This window comes from Salvelinus namaycush, chromosome 18, assembly GCF_016432855.1.
Source record: "Salvelinus namaycush isolate Seneca chromosome 18, SaNama_1.0, whole genome shotgun sequence".
Lineage (NCBI taxonomy): Eukaryota > Metazoa > Chordata > Actinopteri > Salmoniformes > Salmonidae > Salvelinus > Salvelinus namaycush.
This window is the reverse complement of record NC_052324.1, coordinates 11,455,231-11,472,711: the sequence shown is the minus strand read 5'-3', so window position 1 is coordinate 11,472,711 and position 17,481 is coordinate 11,455,231. Positions and strand designations below refer to the sequence as shown.

Sequence of the window (17,481 nt, the reverse complement as noted above, 5' to 3'; positions counted from 1 at the left end):
GCAACTTCTTAGAAGTAGTTTTCACATGCAAACTTTAAAAGTCTGAACTCAGAATCTAATATGCTTCCCAAAGATAACACGTCGCTGTCGTAGAACGTTTATTTTGATTGGCGATTTTCTGCATTTATCAGTGCCATAAGGTAATAGGCTGATTTCAGTTGTGTCCATATACCACTATTATTAGGGACATTGTTCTTCTTGTAAAGCATATATACGTTTTAATCTAAATATTATATTGTAATGAACCCAGGGTCGCTACAATATTGTGTGCATGCAACCGTACTCATTGAGTGATAGTCATACACTTTAATTTACGTTACAATGGTTTGGATTCGGTCTGTATAATTGTAGCTATCTGCCCCAAAATACAAGTGCAGCTGCTTTTCACTGGGCGAATCGCCAAGGCGCCAAAAGTTGGAGGCATGGATAGTCAAAATGTTTGTGAAGTGCTAAGGTTCCCATAATAATTTTTGGACTTCGCGCGAAACACAGTAAATATGTGATATATCTACATGTTAGAACGATGACAGCATTTGCTAGCTACAACCCTATATGAACATAACTAGTAAGTATTTACATTATGATCAAGACTGAAAGTAAAGGACTGCTGCAAGTCAACCAAACTATTTCGGTACGGAAGACTGTTGAGGACACGACTATATCTTCAGACCCGCCTCCATTATGTGAGTGACAGATGAGTTATCCAATAATTGCTATTTATTTACAATTCAATGTCTATTTCCACCAATCGAGGCAGCTACCTCTTTCTTCAGATACACATGATTACTTAGCCATGTTTTGTGCTTGCGTTCTTCCTCAGCGAAGGGTCGAAAAGGAGTAGCAACGATACACGGTGTAGCGCAGGTCTGTTTTACACACATTTCGATGTATCTCTGCAACGAATAAATCCGTCATTACATGTTGATGCGATGGTATAAGCAAAAACATTTGAAAGCATTCGCGTATCTAGCTACACCATTTCCAACGAAGACAACTAAAGTAGCTGGTTAATTATTGTAGTTAGCGATCCAGTGTAGCAGGCTAGCTAGCATAGTTTACACGGCTACATTTAGAAATGTATCAAGTGTAATTAGATATGGCTTTCAGAGCTTTATTCTAAAGTTACACGATTGTGTTTCTTGTCCCTAACTAACGTTAACTACACTAGCTACATATTGCTGTAGCAGTCCAACAGCTAACGTCGTTAGCTAACGTTAATTGGTTACGGTAACATTAGCTACCTAACTGAAGCTAGTTACCTTAACTAGCTAGCCATCTTTACTAAATACTTTAACCAGCTGAATGAACTAAGTAGCTTCCCAATATGCTAGCGAGCTATTTTTTCTCGTATACACAAGATAACTAATAGCTAGCTAACGTTAGTTGTTTTCTCAAACCGTATGCGCACATATGGCCTAGGCAGCCGATAGTGGGCGCCATAATTCGCCACGGCACTGTCGTCTAGGACTGATGTGCATTCCCTGTATTTGTTCCTGTCCCCGGTGAACCATCCCGTAGACAAAGCATCCTCCATTCAGTTTGGAAAGGCATAATTTCCTCAACTAGGAGAGCCGCCGGGGGGAAAAATAACTGGAAAATGTGTAGTCTTAATAAAACTAGATTTTCTGACAATTTAGGATGTGGTACACCCTTGGCTGAACGTGGGGTGCAACGTCCTAAACGTGTTTGATTACAATAACGTTAAGACTACACACATTTTTCCCGGCGGCTCGCTATTAAAAATGGTAAGGAGGGAAGTGATGCCTTGCAGCTTGAATGGAGGATGTTTTATGTACGAGCCGGTCCACGGGGGACACGAGTGTATTAACGGGAATGCACATCAATCCTAGACGATCATTGGATCAACGCTGTAGGCTAGCTCACACCATTAATCCAAAAATAATGCCCGATGAGCAAATGTTTGATTGTAGCTAGCTATTTGTTTAATTACGATCAAGATAATTATCGGTGCGAGGTGATTCTGAGATGAGCCCTCGTTGCATTGTCATTTTGTCCCGACTCAGATATCATTGTGCCAGGTCGTATTATCAAATAAATCTGCTTTGACTTTCTTTAGATTAATAAATTAAATGTGCATAATTTCGCATCAATTCAGTATGTGTGTCATCTGGTCGCCTTCATAATTGTATTACAGCTCAGGGGCATATTCATTAAGCCAATTCTACTGCAAAATGTTTCTTAAAGGAGACGGGGAGGGAACCTACCTAAATATGTCCAATAGAAATTCTAATTTTGCTCTGTTTGCTTCTTAAATGGTTTTTGTAATGAATCATACATTAATTTGAATCAATGCTGTTCCTCATCACACCTTTTAATTTTATGAATGTTGTCATTCATTGCCAAATGTTTATCCACCATTTATTACAATTTTATAATCGTAGCAGTGTGTTATACGATTATTCTTGGGTAGGTTTTTTTTATGCCGCTAACCAACCTTTGCCTTTTTTCAGTAGGTTCGCAGCTGCTCTGAGACTTTGTTTTGTTCCGCCCATAACACGCCCATCTTCTCACCATAAATAGTGGTAAGTGTTGGTCACCAATCTATTCTCTCTCCTCTGTCGTATTTTGTTTCGTCAGTTCTGAAAAACCCAAACCCTGCTCTCATCTCTTTCCCTCGGCCATGTCCATCCACAGCCAGTCAGACAGAGGTGCCCGCTCCTCTCTCCCCGCTGTTACCTGCTCCCAGGACCGAGGTGCCTGCCCTACCCAGCCCGGTGTTAGCCGACAATGGAGACAGAAATTGAGCAACAAGAAAAAGAGACCTCATTCAGCAACACAGAGACAAACGGTGAGTTGTAATCCTTTTGTGTATTAATTAAATAATTGTAACTAATCTAGAAAATGAATAAGAACAGTGTAGTTATCTTTTATAATTTTAAGTGGCGTGGTGCAAGGTTTATGCCCTCCTGTGTTTAAGACTTACTAATAATCAATGTCTGGTCGAAAATATAAACATTTAGATTCCTAAATTGTAGCTGCCATATGTGCCAAAAAAAAGTGCAGAGCAGACAGTGTAGTGAGGTATCCATATCTATTGCATCGGTACTGTTTTAATATGTAAGGACAGTAAGTGGGCTATTAGTATTACATGTGTATCATTTCTACATCAACTGAATGCAGATCCAGAGAACCAGTCTGTGTGTGTGTGCAGGGCTCCAGACTAACATTTTCCCCTAGTGGCACTGGTGACACTAACTTTTTCAGTTGGTGGCACCAGCCTATGATTTGGTTGCACCAGCCTATGATTTGGTTGCACCAGCCTATGATTTGGTTGCACCAGCCTATGATTTGGTTGCACCAGCCTATGATTTGGATGCACCAGCCTATGATTTGGTTGCACCAGCCTATGATTTGGTTGCACCAGCCTATGATTTGGATGCACCAGCCTATGATTTGGTTGCACCAGCCTATGATTTGGATGCACCAGCCTATGATTTGGTTGCACCATAGTTTTTTTGCAATAGAAAAACATAGTCATAATCACCTTCAAGTCATTCACAGTGCTTTAGAAAGTGTAATAGACTACAGAGCTGGTAGGCTATTCAAGAAACAAGTTGTCTATTTAACATGTCCAAGCAGGAATGCATTATTGAATATATTTTGATGTGCTACCTAATCCATTGATTGTCATTAGGGACAGTAGGGTATTGTAATATTTTACTGTTAAAATAGGGCTCCAGAATTGTCTGCATTTTGTTGTTCAATTGAGATGAATTTGTCTATGTGTTTATGTCCACTAATTTATTTTGGGCTAATTTACCACATGAGGAAGTGAACTCAAAACACATTGGCAATACTGAACTAAAATATAAACACAACATGTAAAGTGTTGGTCCAATTTCTCATGAGCTGAAATAAATATCCCAGAAATGTTCCATACGCACAAAATGCTTATTTAGCTCAAATTGTGTGCACAAATTTGTTTACATCCCTGTTAGTGAGCATTTCTCCTTGCCAAGATAATCCATCCACCTGACAGATATGGCATATCAAGAAGCTGATTAAATAGCATGATCATTACATAGGTGCACCTTGTGCTGGGACAATAAAAGGCTACTTTATAATTGGCAAGTTTGTCACATAAAACAATGCCACAGATGTCAAAAGTTGAGGGAATGCGCAATTGGCATGTTGACTGCAAGATTGTCCAACAGAACTGTTGCCAGAGAATTTAATGTTAATTTCTCTACCATAAGCCACCTCCAATGCTGTTTTAGAGAATGTGGCAGTACATCCAACCGCAATTGCAGACCAAGTGTAACCACGCCAGCCCAGGACCTCCTCATCTGACATCTTCACCTGCGGATTGTCTGAAGAGGGAAGGGGGGGGGGGGGGGGGGGGGGGGGCTGAAGAGCATTTCTGTTTTCAATAAAGCCCTTTTGTGGCGAAAAACAAATTCTGATTGGCTGGGCCTGGCTCCCCAGTGGGTGGGCCTGTGCCCACCCATAGCTGCGCCCCTGCCCAGTCGTGATATCCATAGATTAGGGCCTATGGAATTAATTTCAATTGACTGATTTTCTTCGGTGAATTGTACTCAGTAAAATCTTAGAAATTGTTGCATGTTGCAAGTATGTTTTTGTTCAGTTTAGATCATTAACACTAAATTAACACTACTGCTAGTAGTCATGTATTAATCTAACAGTACATTTAATGTCCCCGTGTTTGGTAAACAGTAGCCAGCTTATAGAATGGCATGTTGTGCTGAACAACAAAGGAGCTGATTGGCTGACACTGCCATTCCAAAATGCCGGCGGTGGCTACTGCTAGCTAGCTTGAGAACAAAAAGGGATGTTTTCTGGGAAAACTAGTAGTATTTCAATCTTCTCAAGGTATCAGTTGGGATGTAGGTGAAATACATCGGCACATCCCGTCCCTGCGTTGAGGTATGTTTCTGACCCATATCTCGCGCTGGCTCCGCAGTGTCTTAATCTAACCATGATTGCATTCCAACCCCAGTGCAGCTCAGTGTAAAACAGGCGTAATGCTGGCTACTATTGAGCTCAATATAAAATGTTGAGAAATAGAAATTATACCCACAAAGCTGAACATCCTCTCCAACAGTTTCAACAGTAGGTGCTTCCAAAGCTGTGTTTTACCTGCAATTGGATTTTGAAATGTTATACAATCAGAACCCTCCTTTTTTTGTGGGGTGGAGAGCACATCAAGGAAAAGGAAGATAGATTGGCTCACTCATCACAGCAGTAGGGTCCAGTGAAACAGTTACTACGAAACTTGCATGAAGGGAATCATGAGGATAATGCACTTTACTGTTTGACCAAATTGTGGTTTTAGCTGCCGAAAAAATAGGACTTTTTAAACTTTTGATTGAGGTAACCAGCTTGCTCCCATGTGACCAATAAAAAAATGGAACTTGCGAAGTCAAAAGGTTGAAAAATACGACTAAACGGTCGCATTCTGGGTCCCTGGTGTGTGTGAGAAAGATTAGACTCTGTTTTTCTTTCTCAGGTAAGCGTCCCGCAGAGGACGCGGAGGAAGAGCAGTCCTTTAAGCGCTCCAGGAACACAGACGACATGGTGGAGCTCCGCATTCTCCTGCAGAGCAAAGTCAGTCCGCTTTCTCTTCCTCATTCACAATCCCCTGCCTACCTTCAACAGCCACAATCTCCTCCGTGACTTATCCTCTTATGTAGCCTATCTTTTTTTTCCTCCCCAGCTATTTATTTAACCTTTTATTTGACCAGATCTATGGAGGTTAAGAGCTTTTTTTAATTGTTCTACCCTGTGGTTCCATGTCTGATTTAATGCGGTCAAAATCAGTTTTGATGATGTAGTATGGAGATGATGTCTGAGGATTTTTTAAACTTTGTTATATCACAATAAGTTAGGTATCACCTGACTTTTTTTCCCGGTTCAGAATGCAGGAGCAGTGATTGGGAAGGGTGGTAAAAACATCAAATCCCTGCGCACAGATGTGAGTACATTTACACCACTCTTTTTGTCTGGGATTTTACAGTACCCCCCCTTCCGTGGTTGTACTTTGGGAGTGTCTGATTTGACTAGTTTGTATGCAAAAGTTGAGGCAATCTAAATTAGTGGGTTGGGCTTAAGAAAATGGGTCTGTTAACTATGGTTGGGGGAAGTAAAGCTGTGAGGATGTTGGGTAACTGTTAATGCTGGGATATGATGTGTATTGAGAACTGCTCTTCACCTGTTGTGGTGTCATCAATCGAAAGTGTAATGTCTTTTATCCAAATGCCTCCCCGCCCTCCGCTAATCGATACGAAACCCATGGCCTTTTTAGAAAAATGTATTTTTGTTTGCGTAATGAATAGTGATATACCTACCAGCCATTAGCACCACTAAGACTGTCATTAATACTTGAGTGGGCCCAGTGTATTTTAGGGTGGAGCTGTTATAGCACCCGACACCAATTCATCCTATAGGAAATGTCTTGTATATAAACAGCCTGGCCAATTCTCAACTCATTTCATGTCATTACCTCTCTCTCTTTCTCCACCTTCCATCATTCTCCACTCTTCTCCCTCTCTCCTCTACCGCTATCCCTCTTTCTCATCTCCCTCTCTACATCTCCCCCTCATTTTCTGACCCCATTCTACCCCCAACTATTTCTCTCTACCTGAATACCTTTGTCTCCTCTTCTATCTCCTTCTGTTCTTTAAAAAAACAAACATTCTGAGAGTATCACAATGAAGAATATTAGCCTGTATTAAAATGTATTCCTCTTCCCCCTCCCTCTTCCCTCTCCTGTTTTTTATTTTTGTTTATTTTTGCCCACTTCCTCTGTTGCCCATGTTCTGGATCGCCCCTCCTGCGCCCGCCCACCTGACACCCTGGCTGGCCCTGTCCATAATCGTGCCCCTCCCTAAATGGGCGCCTTACTTCATTGACATCTGTGTGCTCGAATGGCCCTGGCCCCTGCCCATGCCACGCCCACGGCCCTTGCAGTTCAATGCCAGTGTGTCAGTCCCAGACAGCAGTGGGCCTGAGCGGTATGTCCCTAAGCTCCTCCCTCTCACTGCCTGACTTCAGAAAATAAACAAACAAACCTGCCTCTGTTCCTGTGACGAACAGGTCAACTTTTGTTCAGTGACAGTATTATAAGCCTCTGTTTTCAGTGAGGGTTTCAACAAATACTTTAAACCTGCCTCTGTTCTAGTGACGGTATTTCAACATTCTATTTTATTTCAATGACAGTATCTCCCTTCAACGCTCCTCACCTCCCTCCTTCCCCTCTCAGAGTTGGTGTACTGGTCTGTTTTAGCTTCTCACATTCCCCTCCTACCATCTTCCTTGTTACCACATATCTTTTTTAGGGGGTGGGGGGGTTGGACCACTATAATTACGTAAGACTGTTATTCCAGGCAGAGCAGCTAGGGTTCAAGTGTTTTATGTCTTTTTCCCTTCTTTACACTCCATATTACCCTTGCCGTTGTTGGAACTGTTGAAAGTTAACTTATTTGTCACCTCATCCCTGTGACCCATGTCGCTCCTCCTTGCCTTCCCTCAACATCCCCCTGTCCATTGGTGGGAGCATAACTCACTGTGACCCTGCCATCTCTCACCCATCTTTAAGTTTACTTTAAACTGTTCCTTGTTTGATTCTTTTGATTAGCATAGCGTACTACTGTCATGTTTTTATTGACCTTTTGTTCTTTTTTTTGTTTTTTCTCCCCCATGTTGTGTTACAGTACAATTGCTTTAGTGCTCTGGCAGCAGACACCATCGGTGCAAACCGACACCGCCCCCCAACCTTTCCTTCCTTACCCTTCTGGTGGTCACTAAAACACACCTGCTTTCTTTGGATTCCTTTTACCTGTTTTTCTTTTTTTGTGGGTTCTTTGTCAGACACTGGGGGGGTTAATTTTCTTTATTTGTGTATTTATGGATACCTGCTGATATGTTATAGATATAAATGGGTTATGGGGTATTCTGTCCTCTTATTCCTCTGTTGTGAGTTGAATGGGGTGTGCACATAGAACCAGAATTACTACTTATGGCCGCTGGTCCACTCATCACAGAACATTGACTTGAATGGGAATGTCTATTCTAGTAATTCTATTTCTATGGGACTGTACCACAACAGCTACCCGGTTAACCCCCACGGCTGGGACCGGATGAAAGGGGGGGGGGGGGTCTTCATTTATTGTCAGATGTTATGGTTGAAGTTCTGCTGAGGGAGAGTCGATCTTGGTTTTGAAATACTGTTTCTTTCCTCTCTAACACCTGGTCACCATTTGATTGGTCCCCCTGGGAATATCCTGCGCTGTGATTGGTGACTCTAAAGCATTCTGAGCATCAGTGCTGAAATCGAGACCGTGGGAGAGATCCTGCTCAAGATCATCCCTACTCTGGAGGAGGTGAGCCTGCGGTTGGAGATGAATGAGACCAGCATTATGGCTGCCTATAATTTTCAGTTATAGTCCTGTGTGGTACTACTAGATATTGAGTGTGCAGATAAAACAAAACATAGCATTTCCATTGGGATATAGATATAAAATGCTAAAGTTTCCCCCTCCCCCTAGTACCAACAGTACAATGGGATGGACTTTGACTGTGAACTGAGGCTACTGATCCACCAGAGCCTGGCAGGTAGCATCATTGGTGTGAAGGGAGCCAAGATCAAAGAGTTACGAGAGGTACAGTTATGCGCTCTGAACTACTCCCACTCTTATCTCCTCACCTGGGTCATGTCCAGTACGTACACAAATGGGATAACATTTTTAAAATACTTGATGGGCCTACTACCTGAACTTGTCCAATAAGAATGCAAATGTTTTACTCTCGTTTAGAGCGTATTGAAGGTGACCCTGATTGTCTTTTTCTGTGGGTTCTTCTCAGTCCTACGGCCTTGCTTTGTCTAATTTGACCTGTGTTATCTCTGACTGTTGTAGAACACCCAGACCAGCATCAAGCTGTTCCAGGAATGCTGTCCCCAGTCCACGGACCGCGTGGTTCTGGTCGGCGGCAAGTCTGAGCGCGTCGTGGAGTGCATTAAGATTATGCTGGAGCTCATCGCTGAGGTTGGTGCTCTTATCAAACTGTTGGTTCTGTTGTCGAACCATTTGACTGAGCTTTAAATACCACAGCCAGCCGACTGTAGAAATGATGTGTGAGCCTATCCCCGTCAGGCTCCCATAAAAGGGCGCGCCCAGCCCTACGACCCCAACTTCTACGACGAGACATACGACTACGGCGGCTTCACCCCGATGTTTGAGGAGCGCGGGGGTGGCGGCAGCCGGCGCCCCATGGGGGGCTTCCACATGCGAGGGGGACGAGGTGGCGGAGGTTTTGACCGAGGGCCCTCTGGACGAGGGGGTCGAGGGGGGCCCATGCCCCCCGCCCGCAGGGACTACGAGGAGATGAGCCCCCGTCGTGGACCCCCGCCTCCCCACCCAGTGAGAGGGGGGAGGGGTGAGAGCCGTGGCCGCAACCTGGCCCCACCACACAGAGGAGGAGGGTAAGAGAGCTTCACCATCGCTCATCTCCATTTCTTTTTCCCTACACCTCTTTCTATCCATTTTGCTTTGTCTACATCAGTTTGCGCTCAAAAGTGCAGGGACTTATGGTCTTTCATTCATAGTGTGTGTGGGCTCGTGTGTGTGTGTTCCATTTCCACGTTGTTTGCAGAGATGACCAGTACTCCTATGACTCCTATCGGGGCAGTGCAGATGCCAGACCCAAGTAAGTCCTTTTCCAGCCTTGTAGGCCACTGGTCTGGAGTCAGTGAGTACGGTTACATGCATCAAAATGCCATTATTGTGGATATTCAGATTAATATAATAGTTTGATTTAAAACGTTACATAGAGTACTAGTCAAAAGTTTGGACACACCTACTCATTTCAGGGGGTTTCTTAATTTTTTCTACATTGTAGAATAATAGTGAAGGCATCAAAACTATGAAATAACACATATGGAATCATGTAGTAACTAAAAAAGTGTTAAACAAATCAAAATATATTTTATATTTGAGATTCTTCAAAGTAGTCACCCTTTGCCTTGATGAAGGCTTTGCACGCTCTTGGCATTCATCAAGGCAAAGAGTGGCTACTTTGAAGAATCTCAAATATAAAATATATTTTCATATGTTTTGGTTACTACATGATTCCATATGTGTTATTTCATAGTTTTGATGTCTTCACCATTATTCTACAATGTAGAAAATAGTTTTAAAAAATAAAGAGAAGGACTCCCGGGTGGCACAGTGGTCTGTGCCACCAGAGACTCTGGGTTCGCGCCCAGGCTCTGTCGCAGCCGGCCGCGACCGGGAGGTCCGTGGGGCGACGCACAATTGGCCTAGCGTCGTCCGGGTTAGGGAGGGTTTGGCCGGTAGGGATATCCTTGTCTCATCGCGCACTAGCGACTCCTGTGGCGGGCCGGGCGCAGTGTGCACCAACCAGGTTGCCAGGTGCACGGTGTTTCCTCCGACACATTGGTGCGGCTGGCTTCCGGGTTGGATGCGCGCTGTGTTAAGAAGCAGTGCGGCTTGGTTGGGTTGTGTTTCGGAGGACGCATGGCTTTCGACCTTCGTCTCTCCCGAGCCCGTACGGGAGTTGTAGCGATGAGACAAGATAATAACTACTAACAATTGGATACCACAAAATTGGGTAGAAAACGGGGTAAAATTCAATAAAAAAATAAAGAGAAACCCTGGAATGAGTACGTGTGTCTAAACTCTTGACTAGTACTATACTTTGCAAGAAGGATTTCTTGCAAAGTATAGATAATAATACTGTTTACATGAACACATCTGATAAATGCAGAAAATCGGCAATCAAAATAAACATTCTACCATGTGAAGCATATTTTCGGAGTTTATTTAAGACGCGTACATTCAGTTCCGAACTCACTTCACTCGCTCTGCAGACGGAGGCTCGCTTGGCTGGTACACGCGCAGAACAAATGCACTGCTGGAACGCCGATTTAAGGTCTTCACATGTCCTAATAATTTGAAAGATTGCTCAGAAAACCAGGTTTTAATCGGCTTATACTTCGATTTTGACTTTACACAAATTAAGATAAGCAGAGTAAGGTTTTTACATGACTACTGCATAATCTGCCTACTGCCATAATCAGTTTAATATTGAATTACTATTTTGCATGTAAACGTCCTCAGTCGGTGCTGTAGTCAGTCAGTCTAGCCTGAGTCTGTTCCTCTGAGTACTGGCCTCATCAGTGTTTCAGCCCTGCCATTAGTCTGTTAACACCGCTTACTTTTGTGTTCTACGTGGGTCTGTGAATGTGTGTGGTTTGACTTGGATCAGAGAGCTGCTGAAAAGCCCTCTGCCGTGTCAATATTTTTCTCAAGTCAGACTTTCATTTTCTCTTGTCTTTCTCTTAGCAGTGACCGAAGAGGGAGACCAGGAGATCGCTATGGCGATAACATGGTTAGTGACCCTTAACTGAATGCATGCCGCTGTCGTCTTGGTGTCTATTGGCTGAAGCATCATACGCTGAAACAATTGTTGGTCTTTCCTAGACAATGGTTGTGATTGCCTGATAATAACCTCATCGCCATGGCCACAGCTAACCCCACTATAAAACACAACCGCACCTTTACCACTGACATGTAATAAACATTACTTTACCATAGTTAACCATATGACCAAACCATAAACACAGGTAATGGGTAACTTCAGTAATAATTACCCATACCACCACTACCATCTACGTAATCATGGGGGGGGGGGGCTGAGGTTGCTAGGTGTTAATAATAATGCTTTGTTGACAGACTGGTAGGTTATCTTTGAGAGCTGGCAGGATACTGCCTCCGGTTGCTCAGCAACTGATTTTTGAATCGCTTGTTGCCCTGGTGACTGAGCCGCTGAATAGCAGGTGAAAGCTGTGGAGTGAGTGGCTGATGGATGCAAGCGGAGAAGGGGGCAGGGGTCTCCAGCATCAAATAGGGGCTTTTGTACGAACTGGCCTCCTCAACCCTGACTTGATCGGAGGGATCGATAGTTACATATCACAATATTATATTGATACTTTGACTCCAAGTGTTGTTGTTTTATTTTACGTTACCATGTTGCTAAACTCTGCAATTTTTGGGTTCTGTAGCATGTTCTCCATCTTTTTAAATAGCACTTATTTCCATGGCTGATCAAAAATGTATTTTCTAATCCTCCGGTCTCTCTGCACCAGACTTACAGTGAGCAATATGTTTGGACATCAAATCGCAGTATCGAATCGCAATACATATAGAATTGTGAGAATCAATACATAATGTATCGGCACCTAAGTATCAAGATAATATTATATATTGAGGTCCCTGCCCTAATCCTGATCATGCAAGGCCGGGGTTGCATGCATCCATGAGTGTATACAACAAATCACAAGGGAATGTGTGTGTAACCCTGCTCTCCCTCTCTTTTCCCCTTCTCCAGGGTGGGGGTGGATTTGGTGAGTTGTTCCCTTCTCCCTATGTGGTTCTGTCTGAGTTCAGTTTCTCATGCTGTCTCCATTGCACAATAATATTTAATTTGTAAAGCGCATATCCCATTTGCAATGCGTATCAGGTAGAAAACGAAACAAACAAAATTCAACATCAAATTATAGGATAATTTCAATACCATTACCATTACCTGCTAATAAGAAATAGACTGTAAACAGATTAAGCAATCAAAGATTAAAAGCTAGCTTGAAAAGGTAGGTCTTTAAATGTGTTTTAAACAAGGAAATGGAAGCTGCCTCCTTGACATGTAGGTAGAGCGTTCCAGACCTCAGGAGCCACATGTGAGAAGGCCTTACCACCCGTGCTGCACAGGTTTGTGACCAGGCAGTTTGAGTCTGGTTATCGTAGCGGTGTGCTGGGGAATAATTCTCTAGAATTTGGCATATGCATCACCCTTGAGGGCCTTTTTAAGGTGAGCAGCAGAATCTTAAATGTGATCCTGTATTGAACAGGAAGCCAATGGAGGTTGAGTAAAACAGGGTGATGTGAGCGCATCCTGGCAGCTGCGTTCTGGATCATCTGGAGTTGACAGGAGCCTTACTGTCAGCAGTGCCGAGATGTTACAAGGGCATGCACAAGCTTCTCAGCATCCACAGTGAACAAGAAATACCTGATACACGGTGGAAAAATGACACTTTATGTTGCGGATGTGTGCTTCAAATAAGAGGCTAGAGTCAAAAAATACACACAGGTTTCTGGCAGTGGGGGAAGCTGTGATGGCGTCATCATCCAGAGGAAGGGAGAATGTGCTCGTTTTGCTCTGTGTACTCTTAGAGCAAATAAACACAAGCTTTGTTTTGCTTTTGGAAGTTCAACTGCATCCATCTCTTGATTGCATATAGACAGTCTGTTAGTTTGGTTGTTAGTCTGACTTGTCCTCACATATTTGTGTCATCAGCGTAAAAATTCAAGTTTAGTCCAAATCTCCGTATAAGTATAACAAGTGGCAGCGTGGGTGTGTATAGAGAACAGGAGTGGACCCATAGCAGAGCCCTGTGGGACCCCTTGAGTGACTGTGGCAGGGTTGGATCACAAATTCTTGTTTGTAAGTCAGGAGCTAAACCACAGGAGTGATGTGCCAGAGAATCCAAGCTAGTTCATAAGTCTGCTGATAATCGCATGGTTCTCTGTGACAAAGGCTGCTGTGATGTCCAAAAGTAAAAAGATGCTAGTGTCTCCATCAGCTGTCATCAACAAGTAACGTGTAACTTTTACCCGGGCTGTCTCTGTACTGTGCTGTACATGGAACCCGGACTGGAAGGGTTCATGGAGATTGTTGGTTAAAGGTAGTTCTGTAGCTGTATTGAGACCACACGTTCAAGGACCTTTGATAGAAAAGGGTAGGTTGGAAACAGTGGTGGGAGAAGTTGCCAATTGTCATATTTGAGTAAAAGCAAAGATATGTTAATAGAAAATGACTCAAGTAAAAGTGAGTCACTCAGTTAAATTCTACTTGAGTAAAAGTCTAAAGGTATTTTAAATATACTTAAGTATAAATCATTTCAAATGTCTTATATTAAGCAAACCAGATGGCACCATTTTCTTTTTTTAAATTACAGATAGCCGGGGGCACACTCACAACACTCAGACATAATTTACAAACAAAGCATTTGTATTTAGTTAATCCGCCAGATCAGAGGCAGTAGGGATGACCAGGGATGTTATATTTATAAGTGTGTGAATTTGACAATTTTCCTGTCCTGCTAAGCATTCAAATTTAAGGAGTACTTTTAGATGTCGAAAAATGTATGGAGTAAAAAGTACATTATTTTCTTTAGGAATGTTATGAAGTAAAAGTTGTCCAAAAAAAATAGTAAAGTACAGATACCATTAACTACTTAAGTAGTACTTGAAAGTATTTTTACTTAAGTACTTTACACAACTGGTTGGAAGTTGGTCTGTAATTGCTTAGGGTGTTAGGTCCAGGTTTTTTTCAAGGTTTGTATAATGGAGGCAGTTTTCAGGGAATTAGGCGCAGTGCCTGAAATTCCGTAATTTCTGATTCTGGTTATAGTTGGACTGAGAAGAGTGAGGCTGGATTTTGCTTTGGCAATAGGGTCGAAGGAGCAGGTAGTTGACCTCATATTTTGGAGACCGATGTTGGGCTTGTCCATGAAAATTTGTTGGAACTGCAACTAGGAGGCTCAGTATGAATCATAGTAGCGCACCCCAAGCAAAGGGGTAGTTTGTACAGTGCAGTACTTAATTTTGAATTGGGAAAAAATCAAGAAAACTGTTGCATTGCTTGATGGAGGGGGTAGAGGAGGAGTTATCTGGGGGTTTACATTTCTTTTAGGACAGAAAATAGCATTCTGGGGTTTCCCCTCACAATTTGCAATGAGACTGGTATAGTCTGACTTGCGTGCAGTGTTCAGTACCTCTGTATGCAATCTGATGATATACCAGGGCTTGAGCATGCATAGTTGGGTTTGTTCTCCTCCAACTTCTTTCCAGTTTACGCCGAGCAGCTTTCATAGAACGTAGAGGGCTAGTGGTTTTCCAGTGTATGTTATGGAACCTGGCAGGATAGTCTCTTTTACAAGGGAACCCTGCATGACTGACAATTACACAATCAAGGCAGCATAAGATATAATACTCAACAGCCTTGAGTGTATTGTTTTGCACCAGTGCACTTGTCGACTATCTTTGTTTTGTCATTTCGACTGTTTATTGGAAAATTGTCTTTGAAACGTGTTGGCCTGCTCTGTATCAGGTTGGTAAACACGTGTTTGTTTATGGTGCCAGTCTGCTGTGGATGTGTACATTTTAGCATATTTTCTATAAAAAAACTTTCCCTAATTGTAGATCTATTTTCTCTCTCGCCTTTCAAACAGACAACAACTCTTCCTGGGACTCCTATCAATCTGGTGAGTCTGTAGAAGCACTTCCCACAGCTTGGTATTCAATATGTTGTTAGGTTATGGTGTTGTTAATAGAGCCTAATCACTTCCTCAAGCTGTTTCTCTGATCTCTCCTTGTGTGTATGTCACTGTATGCGCCGTGTGTGTTAGGTGGACGCGGTTCCTATAATGATATGGGAGGGCCAGTCATCACCACACAAGTGACGATCCCCAAAGATGTGTGTATAACCAGAAGAGGGGGGACTCCCCATTTACCTCTCACACACACACCCACACACTATGTTCTCATACAGAGCAATGGCTCGGCCTGTCTCGCCCACCATGGCCTATGAAACCCTTATGCAACATTCACACAGAACACACTTTTCCGGTATTTTCACACTATTGTGCATGACATTCAGTTGACCCTGGTGTTTTCTACAGCTGGCCGGCTCCATCATCGGTAAGGGAGGTCAGAGGATCAAGCAGATCCGGCATGAGTCTGGCGCCTCCATTAAGATCGACGAGCCACTGGAGGGTTCTGAGGATCGCATCATCACCATCAGCGGCACCCAGGACCAGATCCAAAACGCTCAGTACCTATTGCAGAATAGGCAAGTTCTGGATGCCCTCTGAGTGAATAGAGTTTCATGTCTGCCTTTTCTATACCTTCCTGTTTTTATAGCCACATTTTGATCTCAAAATATATATGTGTAGATATATATTTTTCTACCTCCTTTTAATCTCTTATTATATTTGTCTCTGTCTGCTGATGTTGACTAACCCCTCTCCTCCCATGCAATGTGAAAGTAGTTTGAGCTTCCTCTTTTGTGAAATGGCTGTATTAAAATCTGTACACAATATGTACAAAATACTTGTACATGTAATCTTATATTGATATAAAACTGTAGGTCAATATTTGTTTAACCTGTTAATCATTCAACATGTCAGATTTTTGAAGAATATGATTGGTGAAATGTTTGGTTTTATGACCTAAGAGCCTTTCGGGTGTGAAGCAGGGAGTGGACTTCTTCCCTGCCTGTTGCTGTGTGGAAGACTAGTGATTTTGTTGTTTTTAGTTAGATGAATCGACAACAAATCACAGTCTGCCAAACGGCACAGGCTCCTCCTCTTCTGTCTCCCCGGCAACCGTCAGCGTGTCTCATTGCGCAGATGCTGAAATGCTAATGCTGCCTCGTAGCCATGGTGACTAATCTTGTCTCCCTTCCTCCTCCCCCAGCGCACTGCACCTGCTCGGACACCAGGACTAACCCTCGCCTCCGACTAGGCCCGCATCACGTGCTCTCTCCCTGTCTCAGACTCTCCCAACCCCCCCCCAACCACCTCTCCCACCCCCCAACCCCTCTATATATCTTTATTGACTCCTGTGAATTTTCTTTTTACTCTTTCAGTGTGAAGCAGTACTCTGGTCAGTTCCTCTAAACCAGGAGACTCAGATTGAAGCAAATCCTTCCAATCCCCATCTTATTGTCCCGGTTTGTGGGCATTTTGTTAATGTTTTTATTTTAAGGTCCAACATTCCTATGTTAAATGTAGACGTTCTGCATTTTTTGTGTAGTTTTCTACTCCATCTCTTGTATTTGTATAAAATAAAATAAACATTTGTCAAAATATTTGGACTTGCCTGACAGACAAGTGAACATTATCTTTATTTTTGGATGGGTTGGTTTCTATGGTGTGTTTGTCAGTAGAGTACGACTGTCCCATGTGTGTGTTCTTTCTGTCGGTATTGGAGTTTCTCACACACACCCCTTACCACCACTCCGTGCAACATGCAGAATGTACGACTTTTTTTTATTTAAAGGAACGTTTTTATTATTATTATTTATTTTTTTTAGGAAATTGTCATTTGTCATGTTTTTCATTTTAATTGAATGTTTCAGGATGTATCGGGGTGACATGGAGATTATACACAAGTATTCTTATTATTCATCACATTTCCTGGCTGTACACTTTTGTAGGACTGTTTTGAGTCTTGGTGATGGTGTCATGCCATAAGGCCTGCTCTATTAGCCATGCTGAACAGTCCTTATTTGTGGCATGGGACATGATAAAATGGTTACAAGCCATGCTTGGTGTATGCATCTCCTAGGGGTTAGGCTTTTCTTCTAGAATCCTTTAAATTATTAATAAGATTGAAACGTCTGTAGATTATTGGCTAATTC

At 42.8% G+C, this 17,481-nt stretch overlaps 1 protein-coding gene across 5 annotated transcripts; it reads left to right on the top strand.

Moving 5' to 3' along the window:
- The first annotated feature begins 780 nt into the window (after positions 1–780).
- Positions 781–16,946, top strand: LOC120063080 (heterogeneous nuclear ribonucleoprotein K-like). 5 transcript variants are annotated; one of them, XM_039013216.1, is made up of 17 exons: positions 781–864; positions 2,475–2,543; positions 2,656–2,809; positions 5,489–5,586; positions 5,897–5,953; positions 6,949–6,992; positions 8,288–8,360; positions 8,526–8,639; positions 8,895–9,023; positions 9,132–9,460; positions 9,631–9,684; positions 11,346–11,388; positions 12,388–12,403; positions 15,290–15,322; positions 15,467–15,534; positions 15,740–15,909; positions 16,536–16,946. In XM_039013216.1, the coding sequence occupies exons 3-17, from the start codon at positions 2,749–2,751 to the stop codon at positions 16,564–16,566; spliced, it is 1,320 nt and encodes a 439-aa protein (XP_038869144.1). In that variant the 5' UTR covers positions 781–864; positions 2,475–2,543; positions 2,656–2,748; the 3' UTR covers positions 16,567–16,946. The 5 variants fall into 5 exon arrangements, with proteins under 5 accessions (XP_038869144.1, XP_038869142.1, XP_038869143.1 ...); XM_039013214.1 differs by having other exon boundaries at positions 11,343–11,388; XM_039013215.1 differs by having other exon boundaries at positions 2,472–2,543; positions 11,343–11,388.
- Positions 16,947–17,481: the final 535 nt, after the last annotated feature.

What these genes read in the sequence shown, in the direction of transcription:
- LOC120063080 (XM_039013214.1), top strand. Translation starts at nt 2,749, where the DNA reads ATGGAGACAGAAATTGAGCAACAAGAAAAAGAGACCTCATTCAGCAAC. An exon ending in GCATTCTCCTGCAGAGCAAA is followed by an intron (nt 5,587 to 5,896) that starts GTCAGTCCGCTT and finishes TTCCCGGTTCAG; the next exon opens with AATGCAGGAGCAGTGATTGG. An exon ending in CCACCACACAGAGGAGGAGG is followed by an intron (nt 9,461 to 9,630) that starts GTAAGAGAGCTT and finishes CGTTGTTTGCAG; the next exon opens with AGATGACCAGTACTCCTATG.